The sequence below is a fragment of the Oncorhynchus gorbuscha genome, linkage group LG12, assembly GCF_021184085.1.
Source record: "Oncorhynchus gorbuscha isolate QuinsamMale2020 ecotype Even-year linkage group LG12, OgorEven_v1.0, whole genome shotgun sequence".
In the NCBI taxonomy this organism is placed as follows: domain Eukaryota; kingdom Metazoa; phylum Chordata; class Actinopteri; order Salmoniformes; family Salmonidae; genus Oncorhynchus; species Oncorhynchus gorbuscha.
In genome coordinates this window covers 5,589,137-5,613,703 of record NC_060184.1, presented here as the reverse complement: position 1 = coordinate 5,613,703, position 24,567 = coordinate 5,589,137, and the positions used below count along the sequence as shown (strand labels likewise).

At 44.2% G+C, this 24,567-nt stretch overlaps 1 protein-coding gene across 1 annotated transcript in view; it reads left to right on the top strand.

Annotated features, from left to right (window-relative positions):
* The window catches only part of LOC123990476 (protein-tyrosine kinase 2-beta-like), an 80,384-nt gene that overhangs the window by 39,965 nt on the left and 15,852 nt on the right, over nucleotides 1-24,567 (top strand). Inside the window, exons 15-23 of the mRNA XM_046291022.1 lie at nucleotides 3,521-3,618; nucleotides 3,801-3,882; nucleotides 5,920-6,020; nucleotides 7,681-7,796; nucleotides 8,379-8,479; nucleotides 11,575-11,664; nucleotides 18,669-18,873; nucleotides 23,309-23,417; nucleotides 23,567-23,749. Coding sequence (XP_046146978.1) covers nucleotides 3,521-3,618; nucleotides 3,801-3,882; nucleotides 5,920-6,020; nucleotides 7,681-7,796; nucleotides 8,379-8,479; nucleotides 11,575-11,664; nucleotides 18,669-18,873; nucleotides 23,309-23,417; nucleotides 23,567-23,749 — 1,085 coding nt within the window. The remainder of the gene's footprint in view (nucleotides 1-3,520; nucleotides 3,619-3,800; nucleotides 3,883-5,919; nucleotides 6,021-7,680; nucleotides 7,797-8,378; nucleotides 8,480-11,574; nucleotides 11,665-18,668; nucleotides 18,874-23,308; nucleotides 23,418-23,566; nucleotides 23,750-24,567) is intronic.

Here is a 24,567-nt window from a genome sequence, read left to right as displayed (position 1 = left end):
ATACTTTATGTTCTAAACTCTATGTTCTATACTTTATGTTCTAAACTCTATGTTCTATACTCTGTTCTAAACTTTATGTTCTAAACTCTATGTTCTATACTTTATGTTCTAAACTCTATGTTCTATACTCTGTTCTATACTTTATGTTCTATACTCTATGTTCTATACTCTATGTTCTATACTTTATGTTCTAAACTCTATGTTCTATACTTTATGTTCTAAACTCTATGTTCTATACTCTGTTCTAAACTCTGTTCTATACTTTATGTTCTATACTCTATGTTCTATACTTTATGTTCTATACTCTGTTCTAAACTCTATGTTCTATACTCTGTTCTATACTTTATGTTCTAAACTCTATGTTCTATACTTTATGTTCTAAACTCTATGTTCTATACTCTATGTTCTATACTTTATGTTCTAAACTCTATGTTCTACTACTATACTATGTTCTATACTCTATGTTCTATACTTTATGTTCTAAATGTTCTCTAAACTCTATGTTCTATACTCTGTTCTAAACTCTATGTTCTATACTCTGTTCTATACTTTATGTTCTATACTCTATGTTCTATACTCTATGTTCCATACTTTATGTTCTAAACTCTATGTTCTATACTTTATGTTCTAAACTCTATGTTCTAGACTCTGTTCTAAACTCTATGTTCTATACTTTATGTTCTAAACTCTATGTTCCATACTTTATGTTCTATACTCTGTTCTAAACTCTATGTTCCATACTTTATGTTCTAAACTCTATGTTCTATACTTTATGTTCTAAACTCTATGTTCTATACTTTATGTTCTATACTCTATGTTCTATACTCTATGTTCCATACTTTATGTTCTAAACTCTATGTTCCATACTTTATGTTCTAAACCCTATGTTCCATACTTTATGTTCTAAACTCTATGTTCTATACTTTATGTTCTAAACTCTATGTTCTATACTTTATGTTCTAAACTCTATGTTCTATACTCTATGTTCTATACTCTATGTTCTATACTTTATGTTCTAAACTCTATGTTCTATACTTTATGTTCTATACTCTATGTTCTATACTCTGTTCTAAACTCTATGTTCCATACTTTATGCTCTAAACTCTATGTTCTATACTTTATGTTCTAAACTCTATGTTCTATACTTTATGTTCTATACTCTATGTTCTATACTCTATGTTCCATACTTTATGTTCTAAACTCTATGTTCTATACTTTATGTTCTATACTCTATGTTCTATACTCTGTTCTAAACTCTATGTTCTATACTTTATGTTCTAAACTCTGTTCTATACTTTATGTTCTAAACTCTATGTTCTATACTTTATGTTCTATACTCTATGTTCTATACTCTATGTTCCATACTTTATGTTCTAAACTCTATGTTCTATACTTTATGTTCTATACTTTATGTTCTATACTTTATGTTCTAAACTCTATGTTCCATACTTTATGTTCTAAACTCTATGTTCTATACTCTGTTCTAAACTCTATGTTCTATACTGTATGTTCTCTTTACTCTATGCTCTATACTCTACATTATCTGTACTCTATGTTCTATACTCTATATTCTACAGTTGAAGTTGGAAGTTTACATACACTTAGGTTGGAGTCATGAAAACACGTTTTTCAACCACTCCACAAATTTCTTGTTAACAAACTATAGTTTTGGCAAGTTGGTTAGGACATCTACTTTGTGCATGACACAATTGTTTACAGACAGATTATTTCACTTATAATTCACTGTAACACAATTCCAGTGGGTCAGAAGTTTACATACACTAAGTTGACTGTGCCTTTAAACAGCTTGGAAAATTCCAGACAATGATGTCATGGCTTTAGAAGCTTCTGATAGGCTAATTGACATCATTTGAATCAATTGGAGGTGTACCTGTGGATGTATTTCAAGGCCTACCTTCAAACTCACTGCCTCTTTGCTTCAAATCATGGGAAAATCAAAGGGAATCAGCCAAGAAAATAAATTGTAGACCTCCACAAATCTGGTTCATCCTTGGGAGCAATTCCCAAATGCCTGAAGGTACCACGTTCATCTGTACAAACAATAGTACGCAAGTATGAACACCTTGGGACCATGCAGCCGTCATACCACTCAGGAAGGAGATGCGTTCTGTATCCTAGAGATGAGCGTACTTTGCTGCAAAAGTGCAAATCAATCCCAGAACAACAGCAAAGGACCTTGTGAAGATGCTGGAGGAAACAGGTACAAAAGTATCTATATCCACAGTAAAATGAGTCCTACATCGACATAACCTGAAAGGCCACTCAGCAAGGAAGAAGCCACTGCTTCAAAACCGCCATAAAAAGCCAGACTACAGTTTGCAACTAAACATGGGGACAAAGATCGTACTTTTTGGAGAAATGTTCTTTGGTCTGATGAAACACAAATAGAACTGTTTGGCCATAATGACCATCATTATGTTTTGAGGAAAAAGGGGGAGGCTTGCAAGCCGAAGAACACCATCCCAACCATGAAGCACGAGGGTGGCAGCATCATGTTCTGGGGGTGCTTTGCTGCAGGAAGGACTGGTGCACTTCACAAAATAGATGGCATCATGAGGACGGAAAATCATGTGGATTTATTGAAGCAACATCTCAAGACATTAGCCAGGAAGTTAAAGCTTGGTTGCAAATGGGTCTTCCAAATGAACAATGACCCCAAGCATATTTCCAAAGTTGTGGCAAAATGGCTTAAGGGCAACAAAGTCAAGGTATTGGAGTGGCCATCACAAAGCCCTGACCTCAATCCTATAGAACATTTGTGGGCAGAACTGAAAAAGCATGTGCGAGCAAGGAGGCCTACAAACCTGACTCCGTTACACCAGCTCTGCCAGGAGGAATGGGCCAAAATTCACCCAACTTATTGTTGGTAGCTTGTGGAAGGCTACCTGAAACGTTTGACCCAAGTTAAACAATTTAAAGGCAATGCTGCCAAATACTAATTGAGTGTATGTAAACTTCTGACCCACTGGGAATGAAAGAAATAAAAGCTGAAATAAATCATTCTCTCTACTATTATTCTGACATTTCGCATTCTTAAAATCAAGTGGGTCAGACTGACCTAACTGACCTAAGACAGGGAATTTAGACTAGGATTAAATGTCAGGAATTGTGGAAAAACTGAGTTTAATTGTTTTTGGCTGAGGTCTATGTAAACTTCCAACTTCAACTGTATGTGCTGTACTCTACACTCTGTGTATACTCTGTGTTCTGTTTTCTATGTTCTGTATTCTATGTTCTATACTCTATGTTCTATTTTATATATTATGTAACTAGGTTCTTTACTCTATGTTCTATATTGTATTATCTATTTTCTATACTCTAGGTTCTATATTCTAGGTTCTATATTTAGTGTTCTGTTCTCTATGTTCTGTATTCTATCCTCTATACTCTAGGTTCTATGCTCTGTATTCTATGTTCTGTACTCTATGTTCTATGTTACATTTTCTATAGTCTAATTCCATGGCAGCCACTCATTGTGTTGTTGTATACTTGGTTCCAGTGGTGAAGTATGGAATTGACAGACACGACATTGTTCTGGGCCGGATCCTTGGCGAGGGGTTTTTCGGGGAGGTCTATGAAGGAATGTACAAGAAATCGGCAAGTATATCTCCCGACACCCTACTCGCACAGTCAGTTATAACACCTCAAATGTTCTAGATAAAATATTTATCTGACTAATTGTGTGTGTGTGTGTGTGTGTGTGCGTGCGTGCGTGCGTGCGTGCGTGCGTGTGTGTGTGTGTGTCTGTGTGTGTGCGTGTGTGACTGTTTCTGAAGCAGAATGGGGAGAGACTAAGCGTGGCGGTGAAGACCTGTAAAGACTGTTCACCTGACGTCATGGAGAAGTTCATGAGTGAAGCAGGTACACATCAAATACTGATCACACGTCTTCTTCGTCACTTCTCCAACTCACTGGTCTTGTAGTAAGAATGGTTGCACTGAGATTGGAAGGTTGAGAGTTCAAACCCCGGTTTGATTGGAAGGTTGAGAGTTCAAACCCCGGTTTGATTGGAAGGTTGAGAGTTCAAACCCCGGTTTGATTGGAAGGTTGAGAGTTCAAACCCTGGTTTGATTGGAAGGTTGAGAGTTCAAACCCCGGTTTGATTGGAAGGTTGAGAGTTCAAACCTCAGATTGATTAGAAGGTTGAGTGTCAAAAGGGTTCTTTGACCATCCCCCATAGGAGAACCCTTTTTGGTTCCAGGTAGAACTATTTTGGGTACCAGGTAGAACTCTTTTGGGTTCCATGTCGAACTCTCTGGGAACAGGGGTTCTACATGGAACCCAATATGGTTCTACCTGGAACTGAAAGTGTTCTTCAAAGGGTTCTCTGATGGGGACAGCCAAAGAACCCTTTTAGGATCTAGATAGCACCCTTTTTTTCTAAGAGTGTACCAAATACAAAAAATGGGACCCGATTTAGTCTCTGTTTGGCACTCAGCATTGAGAGATAGATTGGGGGTAAGGCCCTGCATCCTGTCCAGAGGGTGTACTGGTACATCAAGCTGCCTCACTACAGAAACAGGAGATAGACTAGTGTCCTGTCCAGGGGGTGTCCTGGTACATCAAGCTGCCTCATGCTACAGTAACAGGAGATAGACTAGTGTCCTGTCCAGGGGGTGTCCTGTACATCAAGCTGCCTCACTACAGAAACAGGAGATAGACTAGTGTCCTGTCCAGGGGTGTCCTGTACATCTAGCTATGCTATCAGGCAGCTGTCCTCAGGGGTGTCCTGTACAGAAACAGGAGATAGACTAGTGTCCTGTCCAGGGGGTGTCCTGGTACATCAAGCTGTCTCACTACAGAAACAGGAGATAGACTAGTGTCCTGTCCAGGGGGTGTCCTGTACATCTAGCTGCCTCATGCTACAGTAACAGGAGATAGGCTAGTGTCTGTTTCTGCTTATGGCCTTACAAAGAGTTGGTTGAGAGCAGTCAGCTTCATTCTGATGAGAACTTTCTTGGTAGATAGTATGGTCTGCAGCTTATCATGAGGTACTCTATCTCAGGTGAGCAACACCTTGAGACTTCTATTAATATTAGACAGCTGTTATTGACAAATAGACACACACCCCCACCTCTCGTCTTACCAGAGGTAGTGTCTCTGTTCTGCCGGTGCGTGGACAATCCCGCTAGCGCTATATTGTCTGTATCGTCGTTCAGACACGTCTCGGTGAAACAAAAGATGTTACAGTGTTTAATGTCCCGTTGGGTAGGATAATCTTAATCGTAAGGTCATCAATATTATTTTCCAATGATTGCACGTTATTAAGTTTGCCTCTGGATTCTCAGAAGGATGCCCGATCTGCGGCCCCTTTTACGGCGTCTTTTCTTCATGCAAAAGCCTTGGATCTGATATCCTTTTCGTCGGGACTCGTTAAAGGAAAACGTTTCTTCCAGTCAGAGGTGAGGAATCGCTTTTCTGACGTTCCCAAGTTATTTTCGGGTCATAAGAGACGACGGTAGCAGCAACATTATGTACACAATAAGTACAAGAAATACGTTTCACAAAACACAATAAACATTTTTTTTTGCATAATTGGTTGGGAGAATGTAAAACCTCAGTCATGTTCTTCGGCATCATCTTTACCAACTGGAGAGGCTGAAATGTCAGCCGGTCCTCTCAAACTGCTCTTACACTAAAAGGATGCTAATCATAATTTTCACAATTTCACAATATTATTCCAACCATCTAGTGTGAATATATATGAATATGTGTGAGTGTGTGTATATATATATATAAATTGATTTGACTATTTTATATACATATATATATAAAATAGTCAAATACATTTTTTAATGGGATTGGGACTTTAATAAGTAAGTATGTCTCACTGTCGTACGTAGCTTTCATATGAAAATTGAAGGAAAAGTTGAATTGTTAAACTTGTCCATTCTCCAGTGATCATGAAGAACCTGAACCACCCCCACATCGTCAGTCTGATCGGTGTCATAGAGGCGAACCCTGTCTGGATCGTGATGGAGCTCTACCAGTATGGAGAGGTGAGAGAAGGTGAAGGTGGTCCTTCTGTAGCTCAGTTGGTAGAGCATGGCGCTTGTAACGCCAGGGTAGTGGGTTCAATCCCCGGGACCACCCATACGTAGAATGTATGCACACATGACTGTAAGTCGCTTTGGATAAAAGCGTCTGCTAAATGGCATATATTATTATATATATTAGACCCGACAGCCACCTTACACGTTATTTAAGCCAGGATGATGTCATAAAGGGAGAGTTTACTATAAACTTTTCTCATTGGTTCATTTTTTTGGGGGGTTCCTGGGATTCGAACTAGCAACCCTTTCGATTTACTGACCTCTAACCTCTAGGCCGGCCATACTCAACAGGCAGATCGTGTTTTGGATGCGGACCCAGAACGGGTTTTTATCCTGCCGTTAATACGGAAATAATTAATAATAAAAAAAAATACAAATAAATGAGGAACTCTTGAGAGTTGTAATAATAGTATGGTGTAATTTTGAAATTCGGTTGTGCGGTTTTCCCTCTTATGTCATTCTGACCTTTAAAGAGCTGTTTATAACCTGTTTATAACCTGTTTATAACCTGTCAGAAATGTCCAGTTGTTAAACTAGCAGGCTAACCAGCTACCTACAGCTAGGCTAACCAGCTACCTACAGCTAGGCTAACCAGCTACCTACAGCTACCCCCCTACCCCCCCCCCTACTGATTCTGTTGTTAAACTAGCAGGCTAACCAGCTACCTACAGCTACCCCCTACCCCCTACTGATTATGTTGTTAAAATAGCAGGCTAACCAGCTACCTACAGCTACCCCCTACCCCCCTACTGATTCTGTTGTTAAATTAGCAGGCTAACCAGCTACCTACAGCTAGGCTAACCAGCTACCTACAGCTACCCCCTACCCCCTACTGATTCTGTTGTTAAACTAGCAGGCTAACCAGCTACCTACAGCTAGGCTAACCAGCTACCTACAGCTAGGCTAACCAGCTACCTACAGCTACCCCCCTACTGATTCTGTTGTTAAACTAGCAGGCTAACCAGCTACCTACAGCTAGGCTAACCAGCTACCTACAGCTACCCCCTACCCCCTACTGATTATGTTGTTAAACTAGCAGGCTAACCAGCTACCTACAGCTAGGCTAACCAGCTACCTACAGCTAGGCTAACCAGCTACCTACAGCTACCCCCTACCCCCTACTGATTCTGTTGTTAAACTAGCAGGCTAACCAGCTCCTTACAGCTAGGCTAACCAGCTACCTACCGCTAGGCTAACCAGCTACCTACAGCTACCCCCCTACCCCCCTACTGATTCTGTTGTTAAACTAGCAGGCTAACCAGCTACCTACAGCTAGGCTAACCAGCTACCTACAGCTACCCCCCTACTGATTCTGTTGTTAAACTAGCAGGCTAACCAGCTACCTACAGCTAGGCTAACCAGCTACCTACAGCAGGAAATTTGCTTTAAACTGCAACATTGTCTCTCCTCCAACAAGAGGGGTTTGAACAGTTTTGGGGTCGCAAGGTAGGGATTTGTGTCTACGCCGATAAATGACAGTATCCATGCCGACCTTTGCCACCGAGGACATTTGTGTGACCGGTTCTTCTCAAATAGGAGGTGGGTTCCTCCTCTCTAGGCTACTTGCCGTCTGCCATCCCATAATTCTGTTCTTTTTGTTTTTCAGCTTAAGAACTACCTAACAGAGAACAAGAACAAACTCACGAACATAACGCTAGTTCTCTTCAGCCTGCAGATCTGCAAAGCTCTAGTCTACCTAGAGGGAATCAACATGGTGCACAGGTGGGTCTACCTAGAGGGAATCAACATGGTGAACAGGTGGGTCTACCTAGAGGGAATCAACATGGTGAACAGGTAGGTCTACCTAGAGGGAATCAACATGGTGAACAGGTAGGTCTACCTAGAGGGAATCAACATGGTGAACAGGTAGGTCTACCTAGAGGGAATCAACATGGTGAACAGGTAGGTCTACCTAGACTAGAGGGAATCAACATGGTGAACAGGTAGGTCTACCTAGACTAGAGGGAATCAACATGGTGAACATTTAGGTCTACCTAGACTAGAGGGAATCAACATGGTGAACATTTAGGTCTACCTAGACTAGAGGGAATCAACATGGTGAACAGGTAGGTCTACCTAGAGGGAATCAACATGGTGAACAGGTAGGTCTACCTAGAGGGAATCAACATGGTGCACAGGTAGGTCTACCTAGAGGGAATCAACATGGTGCACAGGTAGTTCTACCTAGAGGGAATCAACAACAGGACAGCCATCTTGACACCCAACAGAGACATACCAGGCACAACAAAAACCCTGTGTTGTTATAGGAGCAGTTTAAGTAACCTGTTTACTGTGTCCCAACAGGGACATAGCGGTGAGGAACGTGCTGGTGGCCACAGCAGACTGTGTTAAGCTGGGAGACTTTGGCCTGTCGAGATACATTGAGGACGAAGAGTATTACAAAGGTATGGAGTGGTCGGTGGTCGGTGTGCTCCGTAGAGATACACAACTGTTCTGTGAAGCTGTCCCATCATGGGCTCATGGGTAGTGCCACCTCCATTTCGAAGTAGTCCATTTCTTCTTCTACTACTTCGATGAGTTGGATGGAATCAAATGATCCTTCCTTAACCACACACCGGCCATCCCACCAAGTTGACTATTTCAAAGTGGTGGAAGCACTCAATGGAAATGTCCATGCAAAAACCGGTTTCATCCAGCTCTAATCAAAGCAAACCAAATCAAATTCTATTGGTCATATGCACGTGTTTAGCAGATGTTAATTGCATGTGTAGCAAAATGCTTGTGTTTCTAGCTCCAACAGTGACGGCCTAGGAACAGTGGGTAAACTGCCTTGTTCAGGGGGAGGAACGACAGATTTTTACCTTGTCAGCTCGAGGATTCAATTTCCCAAAAAAACACACAAATCTAAAGTAAAGGAATGTAATTAGGAATATATAAATAAATGGATGAGCTGCAGTTAACATCCAGACTCTCCTGTATTTTTGTGTGCATTTATTTATTATTTTATTTAACTGGGCAAGTCAATTAAGGACAAATTCTTATTTTCAATGGCGGCCTAGGAACAGTGGGTGTAACTGCCTTGGGGCAGGGGCAGAACGACAGATTTTTACCTTGTCGGCTCGGGGATTCGATCTTGCAACCTTTCGGTTACTTGTCCAACGCTCTAACCACTAGGCTACCTGCCGCCTCTACGCTCTAACCACTAGGCTACCTGCCTCCTCTACACTCTAACCACTAGGCTACCTGCCGCCTCTACACTCTAACCACTAGGCTACCTGCCTCCTCTACACTCTAACCACTAGGCTACCTGCCACCTTTATACTCTAACCACTAGGCTGCCTGCCGCCTCTACTCTCTAACCACTAGGCTACCTGCCGCATCTACACTCTAACCACTAGGATACCCTGCCGCCTCTACACTCTAACCACTAGGCTACCTGCCGTCTCTACGCTCTAACCACTAGGCTACCAGCCTCCTCTACACTCTAACCACTAGGCTACCTGCCACCTCTACACTCTAACCACTAGGCTACCTGCCGTCTCTACGCTCTAACCACTAGGCTACCTGCCTCCTCTACACTCTAACCACTAGGCTACCTGCCTCCTCTACACTCTAACCACTAGGCTACCTGCCACCTCTACACTCTAACCACTAGGCTACCTGCCTCCTGTACACTCTAACCACTAGGCTACCTGCCTCCTCTACACTCTAACCACTAGGCTACCTGCCACCTCTACACTCTAACCACTAGGCTACCTGCCGTCTCTACGCTCTAACCACCTCTACACTCTACCTGCCTCCTCTACACTCTAACCACTAGGCTACCTGCCGTCTCTACGCTCTAACCACCTCCACACTCTACCTGCCTCCTCTACACTCTAACCACTAGGCTACCGGCCTCCTCTACACTCTAACCACTAGGCTACCTGCCTCCTCTACACTCTAACCACTAGGCTACCGGCCTCCTCTACACTCTAACCACTAGGCTACCTGCCTCCTCTACACTCTAACCACTAGGCTACCTGCCTTCTCTACACTCTAACCACTAGGCTACCCTGCCTCCTCTACACTCTGACCACTAGGCTACCTGCCTCCTCTACACTCTAACCACTAGGCTACCTGCCTCCTCTACACTCTAACCACTAGGCTACCCTGCCTCCTCTACACTCTAACCACTAGGCTACCCTGCCTCCTCTACACTCTAACCACTAGGCTACCCTGCCTCCTCTACACTCTAACCACTAGGCTACCCTGCCTCCTCTACGCTCTAACCACTAGGCTACATCCCTCCTCTACACTCTAACCACTAGGCTACCCTGCCTCCTCTACACTCTAACCACTAGGCTACCCTGCCTCCTCTACACTCTGACCACTAGGCTACCTGCCTCCTCTACACTCTAACCACTAGGCTACCTGCCTCCTCTACACTCTAACCACTAGGCTACCCTGCCGCCTCTACACTCTAACCACTAGGCTACCTGCCTCCTCTACACTCTAACCACTAGGCTACCCTGCCTCCTCTACACTCTAACCACTACACTACCTGCCACCTCTACACTCTAACCACTAGGCTACCTGCCTCCTCTACACTCTAACCACTAGGCTACCCTGCCCCCTCTACACTCTAACCACTAGGCTACCTGCCTCCTCTACACTCTAACCACTAGGCTACCCTGCCTCCTCTACACTCTAACCACTAGGCTACCCTGCCTCCTCTACACTCTAACCACTAGGCTACCTGCCTCCTCTACACTCTAACCACTAGGCTACCCTGCCTCCTCTACACTCTAACCACTAGGCTACCTGCCTCCTCTACACTCTAACCACTAGGCTACCCTGCCTCCTCTACACTCTAACCACTAGACTACCTGCCACCTCTACACTCTAACCACTAGGCTACCTGCCTCCTCTACACTCTAACCACTAGGCTACCCTGCCCCCTCTACACTCTAACCACTAGGCTACCCTGCCTCCTCTACACTCTAACCACTAGGCTACCCTGCTGCCTCTACACTCTAACCACTAGGCTACCTGCCTCCTCTACACTCTAACCACTAGGCTACCTGCCTCCTCTACACTCTAACCACTAGGCTACCTGCCTCCTCTACACTCTAACCACTAGGCTACCTGCCTCCTCTACACTCTAACCACTAGGCTACCCTGCCTCCTCTACACTCTAACCACTAGGCTACCCTGCCTCCTCTACACTCTAACCACTAGGCTACCTGACTCCTCTACACTCTAACCACTAGACTACCTGCCTCCTCTACACTCTGACCACTAGGCTACCTGCCTCCTCTACACTCTAACCACTAGGCTACCCTGCCTCCTCTACACTCTGACCACTAGGCTACCTGCCTCCTCTACACTCTAACCACTAGGCTACCTGCCGCCCCTCACGCTCTGTAGATCAGAGTGGTTGGGGAAAAAGCAGAAGACGCGTTTCCATCGTACACGGAGTAACAACATCTTAAATAGTGTCCCCACATTTCTAAATATATACAAACATTACTGTCATCTTTCTGTATCGTTTCCACAGCCTCTGTGACTCGATTACCTATCAAATGGATGGCTCCAGAATCCATCAACTTCAGGCGATTCACCACGGCTAGCGATGTCTGGATGTTCGGTAAGTCTGTCTTCATTTTTTTTTGTGTGGGGGTCATTTCTGTGTGCCTGCATATCTCTTTCTCTCTCTCTCTCTCTCTGTTATGCAGGTGAATGAGGACCCAAAAGCGACTTGGCGAAAACAGAGTTTTTAATCCAGTAAAGTTACTTTACAAACAAAAGGCATAATACTACTCGTAATGACGAGAACAGACTGGAGACTTGATCAAGAACTGCAGGTTGCCTCGGGAAGGCACTTGAACGTAGCAGACTCAGACACCTGCTCACCACGCAGCATCTGAGGGAAACACGACACGACAGGGCAATACATAGACACAGCACGGTGAATAATAGACAAGGATCCGACAGGACAGGAACGGAAAACAAGGGAAGAAATAGGGACTCTGATCAGGGGAAAAGATAAGGAACAGGTGTGGGAAGACTAAATGATTGATTAGGGGAATAGGAACAGCTGGGAGCAGGAACGGAACGATAGAGAGAAGAGAGAGAGGAAGGGAGAGAGAAAAAGGGGAACGAACCTAAAAAGACCAGCAGGGGGAAAACGAACAGAAGGAAAAGCAAAATGACAAGATGATATAAGACAAAACATGACAGTACCCCCACTCACCGAGCGCCTCCTGGCGCACTCGAGGAGGAATCCTGGCGGCAACGGAGGAAATCATCAATAAGTGAACGGTCCAGCACGTCCCGAGACGGAACCCAACTCCTCTCCTCAGGACCGTAACCCTCCCAATCCACTAAGTATTGGTGACCCCGTCCCCGAGAACGCATGTCCATGATCTTACGTACCTTGTAAATAGGTGCGCTCGACAAGGACGGGAGGGGGAGGGAAGACGAACGGGGTGCGAAGAAAGGGCTTGACACAGGAGACATGGAAGACAGGATGGACGCGACGAAGATGTCGCGGAAGAAGCAGTCGCACAGCGACAGGATTGACGACCTGGGAGACACGGAACGGACCAATGAACCGCGGAGTCAACTTACGAGAAGCTGTCGTAAGAGGAAGGTTGCGAGTGGAAAGCCACACTCTCTGGCCGCAACAATACCTTGGACTCTTAATCCTGCGTTTATTGGCGGCTCTCACAGTCTGTGCCCTGTAACGGCAAAGTGCAGACCTCACCCTCCTCCAGGTGCGCTCACAACGTTGGACAAACGCTTGAGCGGAGGGAACGCTGGACTCGGCAAGCTGGGATGAGAACAGAGGAGGCTGGTAACCCAGACTACTCTGAAACGGAGATAACCCGGTAGCAGACGAAGGAAGCGAGTTGTGAGCGTATTCTGCCCAGGGGAGCTGTTCTGCCCAAGACGCAGGGTTTCTGAAAGAAAGGCTGCGTAGTATGCGACCAATCGTCTGATTGGCCCTCTCTGCTTGACCATTAGACTGGGGATGAAACCCGGAAGAGAGACTGACGGACGCACCAATCAAACGACAGAACTCCCTCCAAAACTGTGACATGAATTGCGGGCCTCTGTCTGAAACGGCGTCTAACGGGAGGCCATGAATTCTGAACACATTCTCGATGATGATTTGTGCCGTCTCCTTAGCGGAAGGAAGTTTAGCGAGGGGAATGAAATGTGCCGCCTTAGAGAACCTATCGACAACCGTAAGAATCACAGTCTTCCCCGCAGACAAAGGCAGACCGGTAATGAAGTCTAGGGCGATGTGAGACCATGGTCGAGAAGGAATGGGAGCGGTCTGAGACGACCGGCAGGAGGAGAGTTACCCGACTTAGTCTGCGCGCAGTCCGAACAAGCAGCCACGAAACGGCGCGTGTCACGCTCCTGAGTCGGCCACCAAAAGCGCTGGCGAATAGACGCAAGAGTGCCTCGAACACCGGGATGACCAGCTAACTTGGCAGAGTGAGCCCACTGAAGAACAGCCAGACGAGTGGAAACAGGAACGAAAAGGAGGTTACTAGGACAAGCGCGCGGCGACGCAGTGTGCGTGAGTGCTTGCTTAACCTGTCTTTCAATTCCCCAGACTGTCAACCCGACAACACGCCCATAAGGAAGAATCCCCTCGGGATCAGTAGAAGCCACAGAAGAACTAAACAGACGGGATAAGGCATCAGGCTTGGTGTTTTTGCTACCCGGACGGTAAGAAATCACAAACTCGAAACGAGCGAAAAACAACGCCCAACGAGCTTGACGGGCATTAAGTCGTTTGGCAGAACGGATGTACTCAAGGTTCTTATGGTCTGTCCAAACGACAAAAGGAACGGTCGCCCCTCCAACCACTGTCGCCATTCGCCTAGGGCTAAGCGGATGGCGAGCAGTTCACGGTTACCCACATCATAGTTGCGCTCAGATGGCGACAGGCGATGAGAAAAATAAGCGCAAGGATGAACCTTATCGTCAGACTGGAAGCGCTGGGATAGAATGGCTCCCACGCCTACCTCTGAAGCGTCAACCTCGACAATGAATTGTCTAGTGACGTCAGGAGTAACGAGGATAGGAGCGGACGTAAAACGTTCTTTTAGAAGATCAAAAGCTCCTGGGCGGAACCGGACCACTTAAAACACGTCTTGACAGAAGTAAGAGCTGTGAGAGGGCAGCAACTTGACCGAAATTACGAATGAAACGCCGATAGAAATTAGCGAAACCTAAAAAGCGCTGCAACTCGACACGTGACCTTGGAACGGGCCAATCACTGACAGCTTGGACCTTAGCGGAATCCATCTGAATGCCTTCAGCGGAAATAACGGAACCGAGAAAAGTAACGGAGGAGACATGAAAAGAGCACTTCTCAGCCTTTACGTAGAGACAATTCTCTAAAAGGCGCTGTAGAACACGTCGAACGTGCTGAACATGAATCTCGAGTGACGGTGAAAAAATCAGGATATCGTCAAGATAGACAAAAACAAAGATGTTCAGCATGTCTCTCAGAACATCATTAACTAATGCCTGAAAAACAGCTGGCGCATTGGCGAGACCAAACGGCAGAACCCGGTACTCAAAATGCCCTAACGGAGTGTTAAACGCCGTTTTCCACTCGTCCCCCTCTCTGATGCGCACGAGATGGTAAGCGTTACGAAGGTCCAACTTAGTAAAGCACCTGGCTCCCTGCAGAATCTCGAAGGCTGATGACATAAGGGGAAGCGGATAACGATTCTTAACCGTTATGTCATTCAGCCCTCGATAATCCACGCAGGGGCGCAGAGTACCGTCCTTCTTCTTAACAAAAAGAACCCCGCCCGGCCGGAGAGGAAGAAGGCACTATGGTACCGGCGTCAAGAGACACAGATAAATAATCCTCGAGAGCCTTACGTTCGGGAGCCGACAGAGAGTATAGTCTACCCCGAGGAGGAGTGGTCCCCGGAAGGAGATCAATACTACAATCATACGACCGGTGAGGAGGAAGGGAGTTGGCTCGGGACCGACTGAAGACCGTGCGCAGATCATGATATTCCTCCGGCACTCCTGTCAAATCGCCAGGTTCCTCCTGAGAAGTGGGGACAGAAGAAATGGGAGGGATGGCAGACATTAAACACTTCACATGACAAGAAACGTTCCAGGATAGGATAGAATTACTATACCAATTAATAGAAGGATTATGACATACTAGCCAGGGATGACCCAAAACAACAGGTGTAAAAGGTGAACGAAAAATCAAAAAAGAAATAGTCTCACTGTGGTTACCAGATACTGTGAGAGTTAAAGGTAGTGTCTCAAATCTGATACTGGGAAGATGACTACCATCTAAGGCAAACATGGGCGTAGGCTTGTCTAACTGTCTGAAAGGAATGTCATGTTTCCGAGCCCATGCTTCGTCCATGAAACAACCCTCAGCCCCAGAGTCAATCAAGGCACTGCATGTAGCACCCGAACCGGTCCAGCGTAGATGGACCGACATAGTAGTACAGGATCTAGATGAAGAGACCTGAGTAGTAGCGCTCACCAGTAGCCCTCCGCTTACTGATGAGCTCTGGCCTTTTACTGGACATGAATTGACAAAATGTCCATCAAATCCGCAATAGAGGCACAGGCGGTTGGTGATCCTCCGTTCCCTCTCCTTGGTCGAGATGCGAATACCTCCCAGCTGCATGGGCTCAGTCTCTGAGCCAGAGGAGGGAGATGGTTGCGATGTGGAGCAGGGAAACACCGTTGACGCGAGCTCTCTTCCACGAGCTTGGTGACGAAGATCTACCCGTCGTTCTATGCGGATGGCGAGAGCAATCAAAGAGTCCACACTGGAAGGAACCTCCCGAGAGAGAATCTCATCTTTGACCACTGCGTGGAGTCCCTCCAGAAAACGAGCGAGCAGCGCCGGCTCGTTCCAGTCACTAGAGGCAGCAAGAGTGCGAAACTCTATAGAGTAATCCGTTATGGATCGATCACCTTGGCATAGGGAAGCCAGGGCCCTAGAAGCCTCCCTACCAAAACTGAACGGTCAAAAACCCGAATCATCTCCTCTTTAAAGTTCTGGTAATTGTTAGAACAATCAGCCCTTGCCTCCCAGATAGCTGTGCCCCACTCTCGAGCCCGGCCAGTAAGGAGTGAAATGACGTAAGCAACCCGAGCTCTCTCGCTAGAGTATGTGTTGGGTTGGAGAGAGAACACAATATCACACTGGGTGAGAAAGGAGCGGCACTCCGTGGGCTGCCCGGAGTAGCAAGGTGGGTTATTAACCCTAGGTTCCGGAGGCTCGGCAGGCCAGGAAGTAACAGGTGGCACGAGACGAAGACTCTGCAACTGTCCAGAGAGGTCGGAAACCTGAGCGGCCAGGTTCTCCACGGCATGGCGAACAGCAGACAATTCCTGCTCGTGTCTGCCGAGCATGGCTCCTTGGATCTCGACGGCAGTGTTACGAGCATCTGTAGTCGCTGGGTCCATTCCTTGGTCGGATCCTTCTGTTATGCAGGTGAATGAGGACCCAAAAGCGACTTGGCGAAAACAGAGTTTTTAATCCAGTAAAGTTACTTTACAAACAAAAGGCATAATACTACTCGTAATGACGAGAACAGACTGGAGACTTGATCAAGAACTGCAGGTTGCCTCGGGAAGGCACTTGAACGTAGCAGACTCAGACACCTGCTCACCACGCAGCATCTGAGGGAAACACGACACGACAGGGCAATACATAGACACAGCACGGTGAATAATAGACAAGGATCCGACAGGACAGGAACGGAAAACAAGGGAAGAAATAGGGACTCTAATCAGGGGAAAAGATAAGGAACAGGTGTGGGAAGACTAAATGATTGATTAGGGGAATAGGAACAGCTGGGAGCAGGAATGGAACGATAGAGAGAAGAGAGAGAGGAAGGGAGAGAGAAAAAGGGGAACGAACCTAAAAAGACCAGCAGGGGGAAAACCAACAGAAGGAAAAGCAAAATGACAAGATGATATAAGACAAAACATGACTCTCTCTCTCTCTCTCTCTCTCTCTCTCTCTCTCTCTCTCTCTCTCTCTCTCTCTCTCTCTCTGTCTCTGTCTCTGTCTCTCTCTCTTGCTCTCTCTCTGTCTCTCTCTCTCTGTCTCTGTCTCTCTCTCTCTGTCTCTCTCTCTCTCTCTCTTTCTCTTTCTCTCTCTCTTCCTCTTTCTCTCTCTCTCTCTCTCTCTCTCTCTCTCTCTCTCTCTCTCTCTCTCTCTCTCTCTCTCTCTCTCTCTCTCTGTCTCTCTCTGTCTCTCTCTGTCTCTCTCTCTGTCTCTCTCTCTCTCTCTCTCTCTGTCTCTGTCTCTGTCTCTCTCTCTTGCTCTCTCTCTGTCTCTCTCTCTCTGTCTCTCTCTCTCTGTCTCTCTCTCTCTCTCTTTCTCTTTCTCTTTCTCTCTCTCTCTCTTTCTCTTTCTCTTTCTCTCTCTCTTCCTCTCTCTCTCTCTCTCTCTCTCTCTCTCTCTCTCTCTCTCTCTCTCTCTCTCTCTCTCTGTCTCTCTCTGTCTCTCTCTGTCTCTCTCTGTCTCTCTCTCTCTCTCTCTGTCTCTCTCTCTCTCTCTGCCTCTCTCTCTCTGTCTCTCTCTGTCTCTCTCTCTCTCTCTCTCTCTGTCTCTCTCTGTCTCTCTCTGCCTCTGTCTCTCTCTGTCTCTGTCTCTCTCTGCCTCTCTCTCTCTGTCTCTCTCTGTCTCTCTCTCTTCCTCTTTCTCTCTCTCTCTCTCTCTCTCTCTCTCTCTCTCTCTCTCTCTCTCTCTCTCTCTCTCTCTCTCTCTCTCTCTCTCTCTCTCTCTCTCTCTCTCTCTCTCTCTCTGTCTCTCTCTCTCTGGGTTAACATAAATATAGGTTGTATTTACAATGGTGTTTGTTCGTCACTGGTTGCCCTTTTCTCGTCACAAATCTTGCTGCTGTGATGGAACACTGTGGTATTTCACCCAGTAGATATGGGAGTTTATCAAAATTCGGTTTGTTTTCAAATTCTTTGTGGGTCTGTGTAATCTGAGGGAAATATGTCTCTCTAATATGGTCATACATTGGGCAGGAGGTTAGGAAGTGCAGCTCAGTTTCCACCTCATTTTGTGGGCAGTGAGCACATAGCCTGTCTTCTCTTGAGAGCCAGGTCTGCCTACGGCGGCCTTTCTCAATAGCAAGGCTATTTGACTCTCTCTCCTCTCTGTCTCTTTCTCCATAGTGGTATGTATCTATGTGTAACTCCCTCTCTCTCTCCTCTCTGTCTCTCTCCATAGCGTTATGTATCTATGTGTAACTCCCTCTCTCTCTCCTCTCTGTCTCTCTCTCCATAGCGGTATGTATCTATGTGTAACTCCCTCTCTCTCTCCTCTCTGTCTCTCTCTCCATAGCGGTATGTATCTATGTGTAACTCCCTCTCTCTCTCCTCTCTGTCTCTCTCTCCATAGCGTTATGTATCTATGTGTAACTCCCTCTCTCTCTCCTCTCTGTCTCTCTCTCCATAGCGTTATGTATCTATGTGTAACTCCCTCTCTCTCTCCTCTCTGTCTCTCTCTCCATAGCGTTATGTATCTATGTGTAACTCCCTCTCTCTCTCCTCTCTGTCTCTCTCTCCATAGCGTTATGTATCTATGTGTAACTCCCTCTCTCTCTCCACCGCCCCTAGCGGTGTGTATTTGGGAGATCCTGAGCCAGGGGCAGCAGCCTTTCTTCTGGTTGGAGAACCGTGACGTCATTAACCAGCTGGAGCAGGGCATCCGACTACCCAAACCTGACAACTGCCCTCCTGCCCTCTACTCCCTCATGACCCGCTGCTGGTCCTACGACCCCCGCGACAGACCCTCCTTCACTGAGCTGGTTGTCAAGATAAGGTACTGTAATCTACCTACAAATGTCCCGTAAACTATTTGGAATTGTCTTACGTTATTTTTAGTTCCCCCGAGAAAGTCCGTCAAGAATAGATCCTACCCTGGCTTGGATACTTGAATGGACAATACTCACATGACCTTATATAGATCTGAGAGCCTCTTTTTGATTAACATCACGTACAATACTCACATGGCCTTTCATAGATCTGAGAGCCTCTTTTTGATTAACATCACGTACAATACTCACATGGCCTTTCATAGATCTGAGAGCCTCTTTTTGATTAACATCACGTACTGATGTGAGCTGGACATGTTCTGAGACACTGGATGAAATATGATATAACCCTGTCCCCGTGCTCGATTCGCTGGCACATAGAGCCTGGTAACAGTGTGCCACAAAGAGAGGACTTGAAAAGGGTTGTGGTTAAGAGCCCTGCATAGACACTCATTTTAAGTCTGATTCCTACCCATGGCCGTGACGTTCAGACCGTACACCACCCAGGCCCAATTGCTTCTACCCGAAACCAGAAGTAACTTCCTCTGTTAGTTAATCCAATTAGCTGCTCCTCTCGGTCTGTCACACGCCCCCTGTGCTCTGCTCGCTCTGCATGCGCTCTGCTCATGGTGGCTCTGAGCCTGAGTATCCATGGCAACGGCTCCGCTCTGGCTGCTCAACGAAGAGACATGAGAGAGCTGTTAGTTGCTAGCTGCTAGCTACTTTTCATGACTCTAAGCTCCAACAAAACTCAAGGAACATTATTAATTTCTCTGAAATAATCTCTCCTGTTTTATATTTGACGAGGTTGAAGCACTTCTGATACCACGTTATAATCTTAGTCAGATATCACTGATACCACGTTATAATCTTAGTCAGATATCACTGATACCACGTTATAATCTTAGTCAGATATCACAGATATCACTTCTGATAGATACCATGTTATAATCTTAGTCAGATATCACTGATATCACTTCTGATACCACGTTATAATCTTAGTCAGATATCACAGATATCACTTCTGATAGATACCATGTTATAATCTTAGTTAGATATCACAGATATCACTTCTGATACCACGTTATAATCTTAGTCAGATATCACTGATATCACTTCTGATACCATGTTATAATCTTAGTCAGATAACACTGATATCACTTCTGATACCATGTTATAATCTTAGTCAGATATCACTGATACCACGTTATAATCTTAGTCAGATATCACTGATACCACGTTATAATCTTAGTCAGATATCACAGATAACACGTTATAATCTTAGTCAGATATCACAGATATCACTTCTGATACCACGTTATAATCTTAGTCAGATATCACTGATATCACTTCTGATACCACGTTATAATCTTAGTCAGATATCACTGATATCACGTTATAATCTTAGTCAGATATCACTGATATCACTTCTGATACCACGTTATAATCTTAGTCAGATATCACTGATATCACTTCTGATACCACGTTATAATCTTAGTCAGATATCACTGATATCACGTTATAATCTTAGTCAGATATCACTGATATCACTTCTGATACCATGTTATAATCTTAGTCAAATATCACCGATATCACTTCTGATACCATGTTATAATCTTAGTCAGATATCACTGATATCACTTCTGATACCATGTTATAATCTTAGTCAGATAACACTGATATCACTTCTGATACCACGTTATAATCTTAGTCAGATATCACTGATACCACGTTATAATCTTAGTCAGATATCACTGATACCATGTTATAATCTTAGTCAGATATCACTGATACCACGTTATAATCTTAGTCAGATATCACAGATATCACTTCTGATACCACGTTATAATCTTAGTCAGATATCACTGATATCACTTCTGATACCACGTTATAATCTTAGTCAGATATCACTGATACCACATTATAATCTTAGTCAGATATCACAGATATCACTTCTGATAGATACCATGTTATAATCTTAGTCAGATATCACTGATATCACTTCTGATACCACGTTATAATCTTAGTCAGATATCACAGATATCACTTCTGATAGATACCATGTTATAATCTTAGTCAGATAACACTGATATCACTTCTGATACCACGTTATAATCTTAGTCAGATATCACTGATACCACGTTATAATCTTAGTCAGATATCACTGATACCACGTTATAATCTTAGTCAGATATCACAGATATCACTTCTGATAGATACCATGTTATAATCTTAGTCAGATATCACTGATATCACTTCTGATACCACGTTATAATCTTAGTCAGATATCACAGATATCACTTCTGATAGATACCATGTTATAATCTTAGTCAGATATCACTGATATCACTTCTGATACCACGTTATAATCTTAGTCAGATATCACAGATATCACTTCTGATAGATACCATGTTATAATCTTAGTCAGATATCACTGATATCACTTCTGATACCATGTTATAATATTAGTCAGATATCACTGATATCACTTCTGATACCACGTTATAATCTTAGTCAGATATCACTGATACCACGTTATAATCTTAGTCAGATATCACTGATACCACATTATAATCTTAGTCAGATATCACAGATAACACGTTATAATCTTAGTCAGATATCACAGATATCACTTCTGATACCACGTTATAATCTTAGTCAGATATCACAGATATCACTTCTGATACCACGTTATAATCTTAGTCAGATATCACTGATATCACGTTATAATCTTAGTCAGATATCACTGATATCACGTTATAATCTTAGTCAGATATCACAGATATCACTTCTGATACCACGTTATAATCTTAGTCAGATATCACTGATATCACTTCTGATACCACGTTATAATCTTAGTCAGATATCACTGATACCATGTTATAATATTAGTCAGATATCACTGATATCACTTCTGATACCACGTTATAATCTTAGTCAGATATCACTGATATCACGTTATAATCTTAGTCAGATATCACTGATATCACGTTATAATCTTAGTCAGATATCACAGATATCACTTCTGATACCACGTTATAATCTTAGTCAGATATCACTGATATCACTTCTGATACCACGTTATAATCTTAGTCAGATATCACTGATACCATGTTATAATCTTAGTCAGATATCACAGATATCACTTCTGATACCACGTTATAATCTTAGTCAGATATCACTGATACCATGTTATAATCTTAGTCAGATATCACAGATATCACTTCTGATACCACGTTATAATCTTAGTCAGATATCACAGATACCATGTTATAATCTTAGTCAGATATCACTGATATCACTTCCATGCTATTCCATGAGTCTGGTGCACAAGAAAAGAAGGCAGTGTTGCTTAATACTGTGAATGTCCTGGGGACTTTAGGTAGCAACCACCTAGTAGATTATCCATTAAAAATAAAATGTGTACCCATCAATAGAAAGCAAGTTATTTGACACAGATGTATTTAGTCAAGTTTCTGATAAAACCATTACGTCTGCATTTTGTCGTTTTGGCCCATTTTATAATCATGTCTATTTTTGGAAATAGACATCTGACAACATGCAAGAGGCCCCAAAATCTCTGCTCCGTTTTTTTAAATACTAGGGAGTCGGTAGAGATTGCATGGTATCTACCGGCCAAGTGTTTGGTCACACATTACCAGAGATCAACAAGAAAAGCATAACAGTATTTATCTCAGTTGTCCAATGCGTGAGGACTGGACGGAGCCAGAACCAGTGTCAATAAAACGAACGGAGTCTTTCGACACAGAAAAAAAAGTCATTCAATAGTTTGAGATTTTAGATTGATCCTCTTTAATAACTTTACATTGATCAAATCTGTCATCAAGATCAGGTACTCTAGCCTGAGTTGTAGTTAATGTTGAGATGTTGACATGACTCAGCATGTTGTAGTTATTGTTGAGTTAACAGGACTCAGCATGTTGTAGTTATTGTTGAGTTAACAGGGCTCGGTATGAGGAGAGAGTTTGTGTTTCTAGTTCTTGAGATGAGATCCCTGGACACACAGACATCAAAAGGAATACAGCAGCCACCCTGTTAGGTGTTTGGACACCGTATGTTAAACGAACTATACCATGATTGGTCCTCAAGTGAAAGTAAAGCGACAATCCAGCTGCCAATCAGACAACTCGTAGTGCTGTCGCTGGTTCTAATATTACAGCAGATGTGTCAGATCATTTCAATGTCAAGCCTGATGTAACACTGGAATCTGACTGGAATCTGACTGGAATCTGACTGGAATCTGACTGGAATCTGACTGGAATCTGACTGGATTCTGACTGGAATCTGACTGGAATCTGACTGGAATCTGACTGGAATCTGACTGGACTGGGATCCAGGGTCTCATTGTTGCAAGCTATTTGTCCCTTGTCTTCCAAGTGCCCAACATGCCACCTACTAAACTGTCTGTTTGATCTGTGACAGTGACGTCCACCAGATGGAGAAGGAGCAGGAGGTAGAGAGAGAGAGAGACAGACAACGCTCCACCAAGTTCTTTGACGCCAAGATCAACTTCAACGAACCTCCTCCTAAGGTAATATCTTACAGCATCTTCTAGATGAACCCCCCCCCCCCACAGACACACACACACCTTCTGCATCAATGCCTTTCTGTCATAGCGTTGTTAGCATTTGCATATAAGTTACTAACCGCTCGTCATCGATTCTGTCCCTGTGTCTCCAGCCCTGCAGGATGAAACCTGGGGGTCGTTTTGGAAACGGTATCGGCCTGCACATTCAGCTGAATGAGGCCCTTTGTGCCAGCTCTCCAGACCTGGCCAGTCCCTGTGACTACACCTCTCCTGTCGACTCCATGAGCAACAGCTTGGTGGTTCCCGTGATATCTCCACGACGACGCAGCATGGGGGTGAGAAGAGTTATCTAGGTCTAGTCTACTTGCTTCTAGACTCTAGTTATCTAGGTCTAGTCTACTTCCTTCTAGACTCTAGTTATCTAGTGCTAGTCTACTTCCCTGTAGACTAGTTATCTAGTGCTAGTCTAATTCCTTCTAGACTCTAGTTATCTAGGTCTAGTCTACTTCCTTCTAGAATCTAGTTATCTAGTGCTAGTCTACTTCCCTGTAGACTCTAGTTATCTAGTGCTAGTCTACTTCCCTGTAGACTAGTTATCTAGTGCTAGTCTAATTCCTTCTAGACTCTAGTTATCTAGTGCTAGTCTACTTCCTTCTATACTCTAGTTATCTAGGTCTAGTCTACTTCCCTGTAGACTCTAGTTATCTAGTGCTAGTCTACTTCCTTCTAGACTCTAGTTATCTAGTGCTAGTCTACTTCCTTCTAGACTCTAGTTATCTAGTGCTAGTCTACTTCCTGACTCTAGACTCTAGTTATCTCTAGACTCTAGTTATCTAGTCTCTACTTCCCTGTAGACTCTAGTTATCTAGTGCTCTAGTCTACTTCTACTTCCCTGTAGACTCTAGTTATCTAGTGCTAGTCTACCTTCTAGACTCTAGTTATCTAGTGCTAGTCTACTTCCTTCTAGACTCTAGTTATCTAGTGCTAGTCTACTTCCTTCTAGACTCTAGTTATCTAGTGCTCTAGTCTACTTCCCTGTAGACTCTAGTTATCTAGTGCTAGTCTACTTCCTGTAGACTCTAGTTATTCCTTCTAGACTCTAGTTATCTACTTCCTTCCTGTAGACTCTAGTTATCTAGTGCTAGTCTACTTC